The sequence below is a fragment of the Chanodichthys erythropterus genome, chromosome 3 (assembly GCF_024489055.1).
Source record: "Chanodichthys erythropterus isolate Z2021 chromosome 3, ASM2448905v1, whole genome shotgun sequence".
NCBI lineage: Eukaryota > Metazoa > Chordata > Actinopteri > Cypriniformes > Xenocyprididae > Chanodichthys > Chanodichthys erythropterus.
In genome coordinates, this window is record NC_090223.1 from 36,870,750 (window position 1) to 36,885,221 (window position 14,472).

At 39.6% G+C, this 14,472-nt stretch overlaps 2 protein-coding genes across 3 annotated transcripts; both read right to left on the reverse strand.

The window, feature by feature from the left end:
- Positions 1-2,072: 2,072 nt before the first annotated feature.
- Positions 2,073-5,523, reverse strand: mylpfa (myosin light chain, phosphorylatable, fast skeletal muscle a). Its single transcript, XM_067382057.1, has 6 exons — positions 5,375-5,523; positions 4,554-4,649; positions 3,045-3,309; positions 2,871-2,949; positions 2,731-2,779; positions 2,073-2,451 (listed from the first exon to the last, which is right to left on the reverse strand). Exons 1-6 carry the CDS (start codon positions 5,375-5,377, stop codon positions 2,350-2,352), a joined length of 594 nt encoding a protein of 197 aa, XP_067238158.1. The 5' UTR covers positions 5,378-5,523; the 3' UTR covers positions 2,073-2,349.
- A 3,228-nt stretch (positions 5,524-8,751) lies between these two features.
- pheta2 (PH domain containing endocytic trafficking adaptor 2) lies at positions 8,752-14,429 on the reverse strand. 2 transcript variants are annotated; one of them, XM_067382061.1, is made up of 4 exons: positions 13,763-14,429; positions 13,275-13,407; positions 11,287-11,590; positions 8,752-11,193 (listed from the first exon to the last, which is right to left on the reverse strand). In XM_067382061.1, exons 2-4 carry the CDS (start codon positions 13,353-13,355, stop codon positions 10,730-10,732), a joined length of 849 nt encoding a protein of 282 aa, XP_067238162.1. In that variant the 5' UTR covers positions 13,356-13,407; positions 13,763-14,429; the 3' UTR covers positions 8,752-10,729. The 2 variants fall into 2 exon arrangements, with proteins under 2 accessions (XP_067238162.1, XP_067238161.1); XM_067382060.1 differs by having other exon boundaries at positions 13,275-13,384; positions 13,763-14,427.
- Positions 14,430-14,472: the final 43 nt, after the last annotated feature.

Below are 14,472 nucleotides of genomic sequence, written 5' to 3' on the forward strand. Positions count from 1 at the left end.
TAGGAGACTTTGTTTCTTCAGTAGAACACAAATGATGATTTTTAACTCCAACCGTTGCCGTCTGTCAGTCGTATAATGCGTGTCAATGGGAACTTCATAAGAGTAAAAAAAAACACGACAGACAAATCCAAATTAAACCCTGCGGTTCACTGATGTCCTAAGACACGAAACGATCGGTTTATGCAAGAAACCGAACAGCATTAATATATATATATTTTTTTTTACCTCTAAAACACCAAATGCCCTCCACATCCGGTTAATGAGGTCTGGACGCGCTTGTTGAAGTATAAGAGCGAGACATCACTTCCACACGTTTTCAGACCTCAACAACCGGATGCTGAATGCAGTTGGACATAGTGGTGTATTAGAGGTAAAAAATTATATAAATACTGTTTGGTTTCTCGCACAAACCGATCGATTCGTGTCTTAGGACATCAATGTGTCGTCACGAGACGCAGGGTTTAATTTGGACTTGTCTGTGCATGTTTTTGTATTCTTATAGATGGAATTCCCATTGACATGCATTATACGACTGACAGACGGCAACAGTTGGGAGTTAAAAATCATCATTTGTGTTCTACTGAAGAAACAAAAGTCACCTACATCTTGGATGCGCTGGGGGTAAGCAGATAAACATCAAATTTTCATTTTTGGGTGAACTATCCCTTTAAAGAAAAGGCGCCAAGAATCTATGTAAGCCTACACCGTTGGCCTACATGTAGTTAAAAATGCAACTTTCACCGTTCAGCTGACTGACATCTTTATCATTAAAGTTAATGATAATGACTCGTTTCAGTGGCGGCCAAAATGATCAATCAGAGTTACAGAATCTTAATATTGTAAAGTAGGCCTAAAGCTTTATTTTACGAGAAGGCTATCTTGTACCTTTCTATACTTTGGTCACAATGAGATTAGATGAACAAGGTCGTTCATCTTTCATTAGTAGAAAAAAAGAAGAACCGAAAACAGTGAGAAACTGAACAGCCCAAGTCTTGCGTAAAGGTATTTTGCCATATTGTCCTACTGCCTGTGCATCCTCCCGCTTTTACACTCTTAACAAATAAATAAATATGCTCAGATAGAATGTAATGCAAATCTGTATTGGTTGAACTGTTCAATACATGCATCACCTCGACGTTTAGTTTTGTTATGGATTAAATGTTAAATTGAACATTCACAGTTTTAAGCCAAGGCAAGTGCTCTTCAGCAAGATGGGTTTTCTTGTTTTTAATAAATATAAAACGGACACTTGATGCTTAAAACATTTAAAACCTTTCGGATGAATGTGACGGAGCAGCTCTGTTATCTTTGCCGTTGTAGTCACCATCATTGTCCAGCAGGTAGCGCTGTTCTCATACTGCTGGTCACTCTTGTGATTTACTGCATCATAACCCTGCAGTTTTATGCAGTCTTCCCCATCTCTCATCTGGAATTACACCCGAGACAGACCTGTCTAGTTTCATGCCACCTATCACACACAGCCAGCAGACATAGCAGTACAAAAAGATGTTTTATTCACAGTTTGTGTCTTTTATTGGTTACAGAAGAGTTTCTGACAGAGCAAAGCAGGCCCAGATGCAGAAAGCAAAAGGGTAGATTTAAAAAAAAAAAAAAAACATGGACAGAAAGATAGTGAAGAGGAGGGGAGAGGGGGAGTGAAGAGGATATGTTTTCTTTCAGTCCCCGCTCTCCTCTCTTCCTTGGTCTGTCTCTCTCACTCCCTCCGTGATGAGCTCGGCATCACTTTTAGGAGGCAGAGCTCTCTCGGTACAAAACCCTCAATTTCTCTTTCTTTTTAGTTACCCATCAGGGGAAGAAACAAGAATGATGATTGGTTCCTCTATTATAGAGCGAGATCACTCCATCTTGCTTCTTTTCCCCCCTAGAGTGAGCAATCTTCCACATTTATCTAGAGAGGTATTTCAGCCCAAAGCTATAGATGCCTTCATTTCAACACTCCAGACAGCAGCTTAAGATGCAGTAACGTTCATGCAAGCTCGATTGTAACGAAAGAGAGGTGGTCATGGGTAATGAGTGAGAAACAGAGAGAAAGAGAGAGTATGTGAGAGATATAGAAATGATGTTCATTTTATTGAAAACAATCCCATGTCCCCACTTGACAGACACTGTGGTCATGAGCCTCTCCACCCTTCCCACTTCAGTCTCAGCGAGACAAGTCTTTGGAGAGATGGAGAGAGTAAGTGCTTGAAAGTAACAAAGATGATGGAAAGAAAGAAAGGGAGGAAGATACACAAAGTAAAAGAAGGAGGACAAAGAACAGCCTGGGAGAGTAAAGCAGTGAGGGATACGCGTTCATCTCTTCATTTTCTGTCTTGTCTCCGCAGCCGTTTACTCCTCCTTCTCCTCTCCGTGTGTGATGACGTAGCAGATGTTCTTGTAGTCAACATTGCCAGCCACATCTGGGGGGAAGGCGGCCCACAGATTCTTCATCTAAAGGGGGAAGAACAAAGAACTCGGATTAAACAAACATTAAACTGCTTGTATAGAATTTTAGAAAAACTGCGACGAAACGGAAGTAGCGACAGATCTTGGAAAAATAAAGAAAGACAGGACTTTGAAGAAATTTATAGTCTTGCATACGTCATCAGAGAGAATGGATGTTTTGTTAAAAAAACTACATGGATGAATCATTTACTTGCATTTAGAAAATAGGACGGATTTTCATTTCATGCCGACTTTATGCTTCTAAAGAGCAACATCTAATCTCACCTCCTCTGCAGAGAACCTGTCGCACTGAGTGGTCAGAAGCTCCTCAAGGCTGGAACGAAAGAGAAAGAGTAGCAGTCGGATATGGAAACCTTTTTTTTTCTTTTCACATGGGAAGAAAAGGTCAGTGAATATAGACTCACAACTGCTTCTTGATGGTGCCAGTGCCCTCTGGATCCAGCACCTTGAAGGCAGACACAATGACGTCTTCGGGGTCAGCACCTTTCAGAGGCACAGAGAGCGAATTACACTAACTGAATAGAACAATGATCGGAAATCCAAAGGGAAGACGGACGGAAAAAGGGACTTTTGCATACCCTTCAGCTTCTCTCCAAACATGGTGAGGAAAACAGTGAAGTTGATTGGGCCGCTGGCCTCCTTGATCATAGCCTCCAGCTCCTCATTCTTCACGTTCAGCTGACCTACAAGAGAGAGGACGAGGACGGTCAGCACAGATTCATGGATGTATTTACAAAGTACACGACTGAGACAAAACATAAACGCACCCATTGAGGCCAACACGTCCCTAAGGTCATCTTTGCTGATGATGCCGTCCCTGTTCTGGTCAATGATTGTGAAGGCCTATGCGTGCAGGAGAGATTAAAGACAAAGACATTGTTACAGTAGGAGGTGGTGATGGAAAAAGAGGCTGCAAAACCAATGACTGAAGAGTTGTTGTATCAAGAAAATCTGCACAGGTTTCTTTCTTGCCATACAGTAATAAAATGTCCTTCTTAATCACATGAAACTCAAGAAGGCACTTGAATACTTAACAGCAGCTGCTGCCCCCACCTGGCCCCCACAAAGACCCTCGCTGATCCTTCTTTCCATTTGGGAGATGTGTTAAGTCAATCCCAACTTTAATGTCAGACATTCCTGAAGAGGCACTTGAGAAGGCTGTATCACTTACTAATAAACTACTCAAGCTATTTCACATCCGAAATTGGCTCAGTCGCACACTAGCCTGACGCTAATTCCTGTCACCTCATCCTTAAAGTATGTGCCTACATACTCTTTTACTAAGTGTCTGAAATAATCATGCTAATTCAGATGAATCATGACGTTTAAGAATCATAAGAAATGTTATATTTATATGCAAACGTGTTTCTGGGTCCACTTTCTGTTTTTTTTTTTTTTCTTTTTCTGCTTGCAACCACTTCAAGCACACTAAAATATGAACATTATTAACTTTTTTTGTTTGTTTGTTTTTAGTCACTTTCCAAGTCCAAGAGAGAGGACTGTTATTTGTTACTTTTATTCATTAATCTTTTATCTTGTCCAGTATTTTACATAATTTTCTTTCGTTCTCTCTCTCTGGCATGCATTGTGATCTTCAGCTGCTGTCCCACTGGGATCAGAACAGGAGTGTCCAACAGATGGGAGGGCAGTGGAGAGGAAGGCTCTGGTATTTTTTGTATTTATATTAGCAGAAAAGACAAATTAACTAGTTTAAGACGTTCTGTTGACTCAGTCCAGTTGATATACTGTACAAGCCTTAATAAAGATATGGTTTGACCTTTCACTTTGTGGGGTTTAAAAATTAGCCTCTTCCTGATAACAGGATTTGATCATATAAGCATAAAAGGCCAGCTCTAAAGCAACCTCTGTGACAAATCACAGTGGTAATTTATTGCATTGAACTGATGTATGCTAACATTTACCCCCATCAGTTCAGTCGACTTTGATAATCCACAATGTGAAGTGAAAGAATGCAACTTATCAACATAATGATCTCAAAATGTGACGTCTGTTAAGGACCAATGACCATGACATGGTTGAATTAGCGTGCTTGTTGTATTGATAAGAAGATCTGAAAAAATATTTACCTCCTTGTACTCCTGAATCTGGCTCTGCTCAAACATGGAGAAGACGTTGGAGGAACCCTCTCCTCCTCCTGCCCTCCTCTTAGCCTTTTTGGGTGCCTACATATCCAAAAAAAAAATGTTTTTAACATTTAACACAGCTGTGCATGCAAATAGAATAGATGCAGTGCTAATTTTCTGTGTTGACTTAGACACTCACATGGCAGTGCCTCACGGAGCTTAGAGATACCAGACTCTCATTCACAAGACATTTTAACACATTTATTGATAATAAAACAGTATGAACAGCTACATACTAATGAAACACATTCATACGAGTGATATACATCCAAAAAATTATCTTTGCATAACAGGTCGCTCTACAATGATTGGTGACACTGAATTTTTGTAGTGCATCATTCAAAGTCAGCTACTGGAAACCATTGGATTGGATTTTGCATTGAATATGATCCAAAGTACCTTTACATTAGTACATTAGCATTATGCTTTCTAGTGAAACTTTCTATATACAAACATATAATCTTTGTCCACGGTTTTTAATAAATTACAAAAAAAAAAAACTGCATGATATGGAAAGTGAATGCAAAACCACTTAGTTTTGCAGCTTAAGCGCTAACTTCCTGGTTCCAATAACGCAAGTTCAGAAAAATGTTTTATCTCTTCCCATTAAAGGTATTGTAAGTCCACAGTTCAATTATCCAAGAATCAGATGCTGATTCAAAACACAAGCTCCCCTCCATGTCACCCTGCTGATTATGTCCTTGGTTCCTATGTGTCCACCTAGATGGTGTGGCCAGGTAACAACTAAGGTACAGGTTACTCACCATGCTGGGACGGTGTGAAGTCTAAGAAGCTCAAGAAGTGAAGACTGAAGCCGCGTAGTGACCTGTTCTCGAGGGGCTTATATACTGCCGAAGGCCCCCTTGCTAATTATAGATCCAACCTTAAGTGTGGCTTGGGAAATAGCAGACAGAAAGAAGGAAACTATGAAAGGGGCGAGAGATGAGGTAGGGGGAAAGTGATGAAGGAACACAGGGTGGGATGCACTATCATCTTACACTGCTCAGAAATAGCTGTCGGAGTCTTGGAATGAATCTGATACTTATGGCAGCAGTACGCGTCTCACGTAGACTAATAAGGACATGGAGACGTAAGGGACTGTTCGAGCTTAGCACAATCACATAACTCTGTTTAAAATGAATGAGCTGTAACCATAGATACTGACTCCCACCCCTAGATTTAGATTAGCGAATCGGCATTGGGTTTTCAGTGGAATATTCTGACAGTTTTACATCTGGAAATTGTGTTTGTTATGGGAGGGGTTGGGGGTTGGAATAGGAGATTGATTGATTTAAATCCTGATATTTTTTGAGCCAATGATTATCTTGTGTTCACGCCCCCATCTTATGTATAAAAGATGCCATCGCCTCTTTCCAAATCAGCCCTATGCCCTGATTGAAAATAGGGTTTTAATGCCTTTCCTAGTATAGGGATGCCGTAAGATTCAGGTCCAAGTCCTCCCGCCTCACCCCGCCACATGGCCATGCCTATATTCAGCACTCTCCCACTCCCTGGCGCTCTTTGACCTCGCTGGTCACTCTACAGTCACTGTGTGGTGCATTTGTGGTGGCATATGGGAAGCTGCTCTGTGTATGGGCATGCAATTATGCTCTTTTCTTTTAGTTTGAGAGGGTCAGCACAATGCACTCCAGTGAGGGGTTGGTTGGGATACATGAAGAGAGGTTTAAAACAGGTTCTTTTGGGAAGGCGGGGGCAATAGACAGCTGAGAGCAACAAAAATAGCACAACAAACTTGTCTGCTCCTTGTGCTTGCCTTTTCTTCTCTGTTAAATCCATCAGTCATTTCCTCGTCCACTTCTAGAAACCCCACAGTTTGTTGTGCGTTCCTTTCCTCTTTTAGGTTCATTTGATATCTGAGGCTGTCCTTTACTTTTGTTCCTGTATCTAGATCTTGCCTAGATCTTTCAATGTTCAATTTCAGCAATCTTTTCTTATAGAATAGCACAGCTGTAATTATTTATGCAGCATGAAGTGAATTTTAAATTGAATCAAATTTATCACTGCTCAATGAGCTTAAAGACTTCACACACACACACACACACACACACACACATAAACAAATATATGTAAATATCTCTGTGTTTATGTATATTATATAACATTAAGGTCTTAAAATGATTTATTAATCTTGCAATCACTGATGCAGCTTAATGATTAGACATGTTCTCAAATTAGATATGGTATAGCCTATGCTATATTAACACACCCCTCCTATCACTATATATGGTGGAACAGATTTCAAAGTGTGTGTGAGAGAGAGAGAGAGCGACAGGGAGGGAAGGAAAGGAAATGAGGTTTCTGGGTCAGAGGATGTGTAGGCCTTGATTTGAATTATTGATTTCATTAAGAAAGATTCAGGTCTTCAGTTTAGGCCTCTTCATGACTGATCTGGTTGTATACATCAGTGATTTACTATCTTCATAGGCTGGCTTGTAGGCCACTGTGTTAGTCATCTTTGTTTTGTTTATAGCCTGTCAGAGTGTACATGTCTATACGTTCAGTACATGTTACGTGTTATGTGATCTACTACACTGATATGTTTCTTGAAAGCTGTTTATCACAGCAGAGATGGCTGGAATCCGGATGAGGTGAAAAAGGTTACACCATCTCTATAGGGGATTGACATGCCTCATGTCTGCACTGTGCAAAGGTTATGGATGAAATAAGGATCTTCATGTTGCATCTAACACTGAAGGCGTTGGTTAGTTTTGTTTTTGTTTTCAGAGCTCTGGTGTATGTTACAGAATCTCCATAAATCATTATTAATCAGTACAATAACCACAATATCTGCCTATCATTTGTCCACATGTTCACAATTTATATATATATATATTAGGGCCGGGCCAAGCCTTTATGGGGCCCGTCGGTTAAAATAACTTAAGTTAACATAAACAGTATCTTCTTATATAAAATAATAAATGCAAATGTATGAAATAGACAATATTAAATTAAACACTAATTAAAGACCAACTGGTCACCTACTATTTGGTTACCCACATTCTTCAAAAAAAGAAATTAATTCAGGTGTGGAACAACATGAGAGTGAGTAAATAATGACAGAATTTTCATTTTTGAGTGATTTATCCCTTTAAGGTCAAGCGCAACATGTTTACTATTAGGCTGCTATCACATTAAGACCTGCACACATCTAAAAAACAGAAACGCATCTGATTTTCTCTATTACTTTCACTTTAGACAACCAACTGTGTTTATGTAAACTTTGTGTGTATTTAACAGTATTAGCACAAGATAAAGTCGAATAGTCAGGCCCTGTTTGACAGGCTTTTAGTGTGCGCACTTCAGGCGTATGTGCTCAGAAAAAGCGCATGTCAACAGTACGAGAATGAAATGTTTAAGCGGCAAGGCTTTAAAGCACATGCAAAAAGAAATAACTTATGTGATTGCGATAAAGTGCAGTGTCCTGTGAGTGTAACTCTACCGCTGCGTTAACATGTGATGCAAATGTACGTCAAGTTGTGCAATATAGGGACGGAGGCACCAGAACTGCAACTGATCTAATGTGTGCTGTAAAAATCAATGAAATGACATTTCATGTTCTCTTGGGGGTCCCCTGGTGGCCACAGGGGCCCTAAGCAGCTGCTTAGTTCGCTTATGCCTTGGGCCGGCCTGGCTCAGCCCTGACCTGTCGAGGCTTGGACTCCACTAGACCCCTGAAGGTGTGCTGTGGTATATGGCATCGAGAAGTTAGCAGCAGATCCTTTAAGTCCTGCAAGTTTCGAGGTGGGGCCTCCATGGATCGGACTTGTTTGTTCAGCACATCCCACAAATGCTCGATTGGATTGAGATCTGGGGAATTTGGAGGCCAAGTCAACACCTCAAATTCGTTGTTGTGCTCCCCAAACCATTCCTGAACCATTTTTGCTTTGTGGCAGGGTGCATTATCCTACTGAAAGAGACCACAGACACCAGGAATGATGGTCTGCAACAGTGCTTAGATACGTGTCAAAGTAAAATCCACATGGATGGCAGGACCCAAGGTTCCCCAGCAGAACATTGCCCAAAGCATCACACTGCCTCAGCTGTCTTGCCTTCTTCCAATAGTGCATCCTGGTGCATGTGTTCCACAGGTAAGAGAAGCACACGCACCCGGCCATCCACATGATGTAAAAGAAAACGTGATTCATCAGACCAGACCGCCTTCTTCCATTGCTCTGTGGTCCAGTTCTGATGCTCACGTGCCCACTACTGTTGGAGCTTTCGGCGGTGGACAGGGGTCAGCATGGGCACCCTGACTGGTTTACGGCTATACAGCCCCATACACAACAAACTGTGATGCACTGTGACACCTTTCTATCAGAACCAGCATTAATTTCTCGAGCAAATGAGCATCAGTAAGCCTTGGCCACCATGACCCTGTCACTGGTTCACCACTGTTCCTTCCTTGGACCACTTTTGACAGATACTGACCACTGCAGACCAGGAACACCCCATAAGGGCTGCAGCTTTGGAGATGCTCTGACCCAGTCCTAGCCATCACAATTTGGCCTTTGTCAAACTCGCTCAAATCCTTACACTTGCCCATTTTTCCTGCTTCTAACACATCCATTTTGAGGACAAAATGTTCACTTGCTGCCTAATATATCCCACCCACTAACAGGTGCTGTGATGAAGAGATAATCAGTGTTATTCACTTCACCTGTCAGTGCTCATAATGTTATGCCTGATCAGTGTATATAACATTAAGATCTTAAAATGATTTTTTGGACTTTTATTCTAAATTAATTGATACAATAAAACAGTAATGTTCACAATAAAAAAATGTAATAAAGTATCAATCAAACCACTGATTTAAAAAATGTCCGTATTGCTGCTGTGCAATTTGTAGTTGAAATACACTCAAAACAAAACTTATTTTACAGAATTTATTATAATGTACATCAGAGCATTAATACTAGATAAAAATGTTGCATCAAACTGACGTGTCAACAAATTATCATCAAAATAAATATAACACAAAATGGATCTATATTAATTTAAGACAATGTGTTAAGGATGTTAGTCATTGAAACTGAACTAAATATATAAACATTTATATATTAAAACAAGTCTAACATTACTTCTATAATCTATATATAATTATATATAATGCAGGGCATTATATGATACAATATCAGTTTTCTCATGGCTAAATATACAGTAGGTAGTAGTAGTACTGTTGGTGAAGTGCAGTGCCCTCTGGTTACCCTATAAGGAGCTGCGCCTCTGAAAAGATCAATGCATATAAACTTTACAGTTTATATTTATTGAAATGACTGTCAAAGCTATTACTATTAAATAATGTGTTGACTGCTCCAGATGCATAAAATAAACTAAAAACTAAGAGAAAAAAGGGACTGCATCTGCATCCCCAGAGAATTGAGGTGATGTGAAAGAGGAAGAGTAGACACGCCGTTTATTTCAGTTTGTTTGTGAAACCTCCTGAACTGTGTGAAACAGGTTTTGTAAGGCAGAACTTAACAGTTGCTTATACTTTACAGAATCACAATAGTTAATTTACGTCCTTCTGTCAGATAAAAGATGAATATTGCTTAAGTACAAATCCTGACCTCTTAACATATACAATTACTTTCATTTAGGCTCCCTCAGTGAATACTATAGAAGATGTAACAATAAATTAAATAGTAATCATTATTATTGTGCATTCAACTAACACAAAGTCTTAAATAAAGCAAACAGTCAGTCACTTCACTAAACATGACATCTGATCTCATTTTGACAGAATTTTTTGAATTTTTTGCAGTTATGTCCGCACATAAATGATGGGTGTAAAACGACTTGTGGTTGGGGTCTGTTTTATGGCAGTTCAAGCAAGAAGGAACTAGGCTGAGACATATAGGCTGACCACAGAGAGGAAATGAAAAACCTTTTACCAGAAATGCCATCAAGATTAGAAGTAAGTGCTAATCTACAAACCTTCATAAAATTAAACAGACAGCAGGATGCTACTAGTATAGTAATACATTTTCCTTCTGTATCCTTAATACATTCATTAATCCGTTATTTTAGAACAGGATTTACTATTTTCCTGACAACATAAACAAATGCATATGAATGTGCTCAAACCACCATATGTCACTCTAGCCCAGATCAATGAGGTCCTCCTCAACATATCCCACTTCTTCACGCTTCTTCTTCAGCCAGTTAGCTCTTAGTTGCTTAACCTCATTTCCATAGTACTCATGCAGTTTACTAAATTCCTCCAAAGGATCAAAGCCCACAGCTGGCCATTCCCCGTAAGATGGCGCCGGACCATTTAAGGGGGTGACGTGGGCATTTCTCTTGGGCCAGAGCTTTGGAGATCTCTTACTGGTGGTTTTTAATTGAATAGGAGGGGCATGAAGACTATAGCTGATGGGTCTGTTCGGCATAGATGGAGGTGGTACTGAACTAGCGCTGTAGCTTCGCCCGTCTCTGGGCACTATGGAAGTCCCATGAATGAAATATGGTTGTCCTGTATTCCAGGAAGCCATTATTTTATTGGGTGTAGATGTCACTGCAGAGGTCTGGATGGAATCGCAAAGGACTTTGTCTCTTCTAGCTTCTGTTTTATTGAGAGCATGAACAAATATAATCAGACAAGGTGATTGCATTCAAGCAAATACAGACACACAAAACACATACTGTATAAACGCACCTTCGTAGCGTCTCTCCAGGTCTCTGACAATCATAGAAAGGTAGATGTGACTAGCGCAGAACAGAGCACCGATCCAGCTCTCCTGGCTGTTATGATCATCAGCGGCTAGTCTGTAAGTGCGGAGGCCTGGTCCAGTGAACACCAAAGAGAAACAGAACTGACCGTCCGTCTCACATGCCTGCACCATGCAGCCCTCCAGAACAATCACACCCAACAGGTTACGATCGCCCGGACGCTCCTGATAAAACAACAGATTCCCCTTCAACACAAACCAGCGCCGCAGGTAAGTTGTGTTCCTCTCCCTCTGTGGAAACAGGAATGCGGTAACAGTTCAAACACAGGTAAGACGAGGAAGTTATTTTCAATAACTGACTCATTTAAAGAGAGAGAAATGACTCTAGAGTGAATACTGAGATGTGGAAAAACAGAGTATTTTTGATAGACGACTTAGTGTCACTAACTAAGAAATAGGCTAATGGTGTGCTTTTAATAAGTGAGTATCAAATAAGAGTAACTGCCCTATTTCTCCAGTGGTACCATTTACAGATAGGGAGGGTGGTTTATTTCTAGGTCTATTTTTACATTTATTGTCACCCTTGGGGAAATTTGGACAGTGGAGTACAAGTGCATACAAAACACCATAATACATTAAACCTGAATAAATATTTCAAGTGTTACAATAACCTAAATATGCACCTTCTTTCTATTTGAATTGAGCAGGGAAATAGCACATGGAACAAACTGAATATTTAAGTCTGTTAAAGGGTCTCTATCCTGAAGGCAAAGTCTGAAATACATCATGAAGATGTGTCAGATATAATGTAGTTTGCTTTCCCATGCACCCACATAGTGAAGAAATCTGACAGGCTAGGCAGTTTCAATCCCAACACTTTGATACAGCAGTCAACAGTGCATTTTACTGTTTAAAAAATATTTAGCCTAATGAAATAGTAGGGGTGAAGTCAGCTAAAATGGGCCATGTTTTGGTAAATGACTTATAATATAAGCTATGCATGAGATTTAATGATATTTTTACAAATTAGCACGATCTCTTAAAAATATATATATTCTAAAATGTGAAAAAGTATAATTGTTTTAAAATTATGAGATTTAGAGTATCAGCAGGTCCCTTCTTGAGCCACAGCACAACATTCAGGTAAAATGGGACAGCTGTTTTGTTAAAAAAAAAAAAAATTACAACAACAGGTAATTTTGGCTGAAATCATTTTATTTTTAACAGTAAATTGACACTATTGTCTTTAGTGTGCCATAGCAACACTATAAATATATTTAATTAAAAAGAAAGTTGAATGAATATTTTGATTAAAAATGAACTGATCATGTTGTACAGGTGTGTGTTTCTGTGCACTGGTGTCTTTTGTGTGCATGTATGTGTGTATGCTTGTCAAATATCTGTCAAACGTTAGAACATCTTTGATTTTGTATGGATACATCTAGGCATATAAACCTATTTTCACTCTCAATTTCTGTGTAAAAGTGTGTGTGATGCAGCCCACTTTACCTTAACCAGCCATTTCTAACTAAAATGACCTTTTTCACAAAAACTGAAGTTTCTTTTTTAAATTAAACTTTTTTTATTTGAAGGAGCATGCCAAAACATTATTCATAAACCTTTGCTTTGTTGGTAAGCGTACTTATAATTGCTTTAGTACCCTCTTAGTGATGAATGAAATGTACTATGTCAGGCTCACTTTCCTTACAATTTCTCTGACAAGCTTCATGTAACTCTCTGCCCTGTCCCTCTTTAAAAAACTCAGACCAGTCAAAACTATCAAGTGTTGAAGCAACAAAGCAAGATCAGTCATTGTGATTGGCTGTAAACAATTAAAGAGAAGTGACGCTACAACCTTATTTGGCCCATTTTACCTGACTTCACCCTACAAAGTTAGATAGATTCAGCTTTTTCAAAGTATCATTCTAGATGAATTTAATAATATCTGTGTAAAGTGACAAATCCAGGTCCTTACCTTTTTGTAGAGGTATCCCTCCTTATCTACAGGTGAAGTGCAGGACAGGTAATGGGTTAGAATCTTCTCATGGATCTTCATTACAACGCCACCTGGCGTGCAGCCGCGTCCTAGCGTGAGCACAGGGAGCGAGCTTTACCGCAACACAATTACAACCCGTGGACAAATCGAATTTGATATCGTCATTCTGCTTTATTTATTTTTAAAACAGAATGAGCTGAAAATTAAAAAATAAATAATTCGTGGAAAAAAAAAACAAACAAAAAAAAACGTGCAAATCTTATTATCAGTAGGCATGAAGTCATACGTGAATAACTTGCCTATCCGGTTCACGCAGTCTGTCAGTTTACAGACAGCCACAAAGGTACTGGCACGTAAATACTATGTATCCATCTTAAAGCATCTTTGTAAAAGGATAAACAAGTGGCGAGGAATTGTGACCGGAACTGTGACAGACAGCCTCAGTGTTTGTCAGGTGCACAACTTACTTCTGTCAATGCCTTTCCGTTGATTTATCGAGGGTGTCCATACGACCTTAGTGGCAAAACAACTTCAGGCCAAGCGCTTCAATCCCGGCACATGATCGTATAAAGACCAATATAATAAGTTTCGTATTACCAGCGCGCGCTCCCGCGCGGTCATCCAAGTGTTGAAATATAAATAACGCGACCCACTTCCTGGTAACAAAAGCCGATGCCCTATTCTCTTTAGACTTCATGATGAAACAGCGTGTGTGCTTTCACACCCACCTCACATATTAATGATGGGAAGTAAATAATTATTAATTACTAATAAAAACAGATGCACTGCATCATATTGAGTCATGTTTCTAATTCAGGCTCTCATCAATTATTTACTAGATAGATTATATCAGAACAGTGCCTTTGCATAGTGGTGGCTTTTGCACAGTTGCTGCCGTTCTGCATCTCAAAAGCGCTTTACTGCCTTTATTTTTATAGAGAGACGCATCATATTGACAATAAGAGTTTTTTTATCTATCCAAAGAGTGAAATGTTCCCACAAAGCTTAAGCCAAATCATCACATTCTCTTTTGAAAATAACAGAAAAATAATTGCTCGTTTGGAAAGAAACGTAAACCAGGAGGTTGACTTTGTAAAATGTCCAAGCAGATCAAGTGATGGACGTGATATTACATTAATCGCAATGCATGTCGTTCAACCGGTTCTCCTGTAGGTGG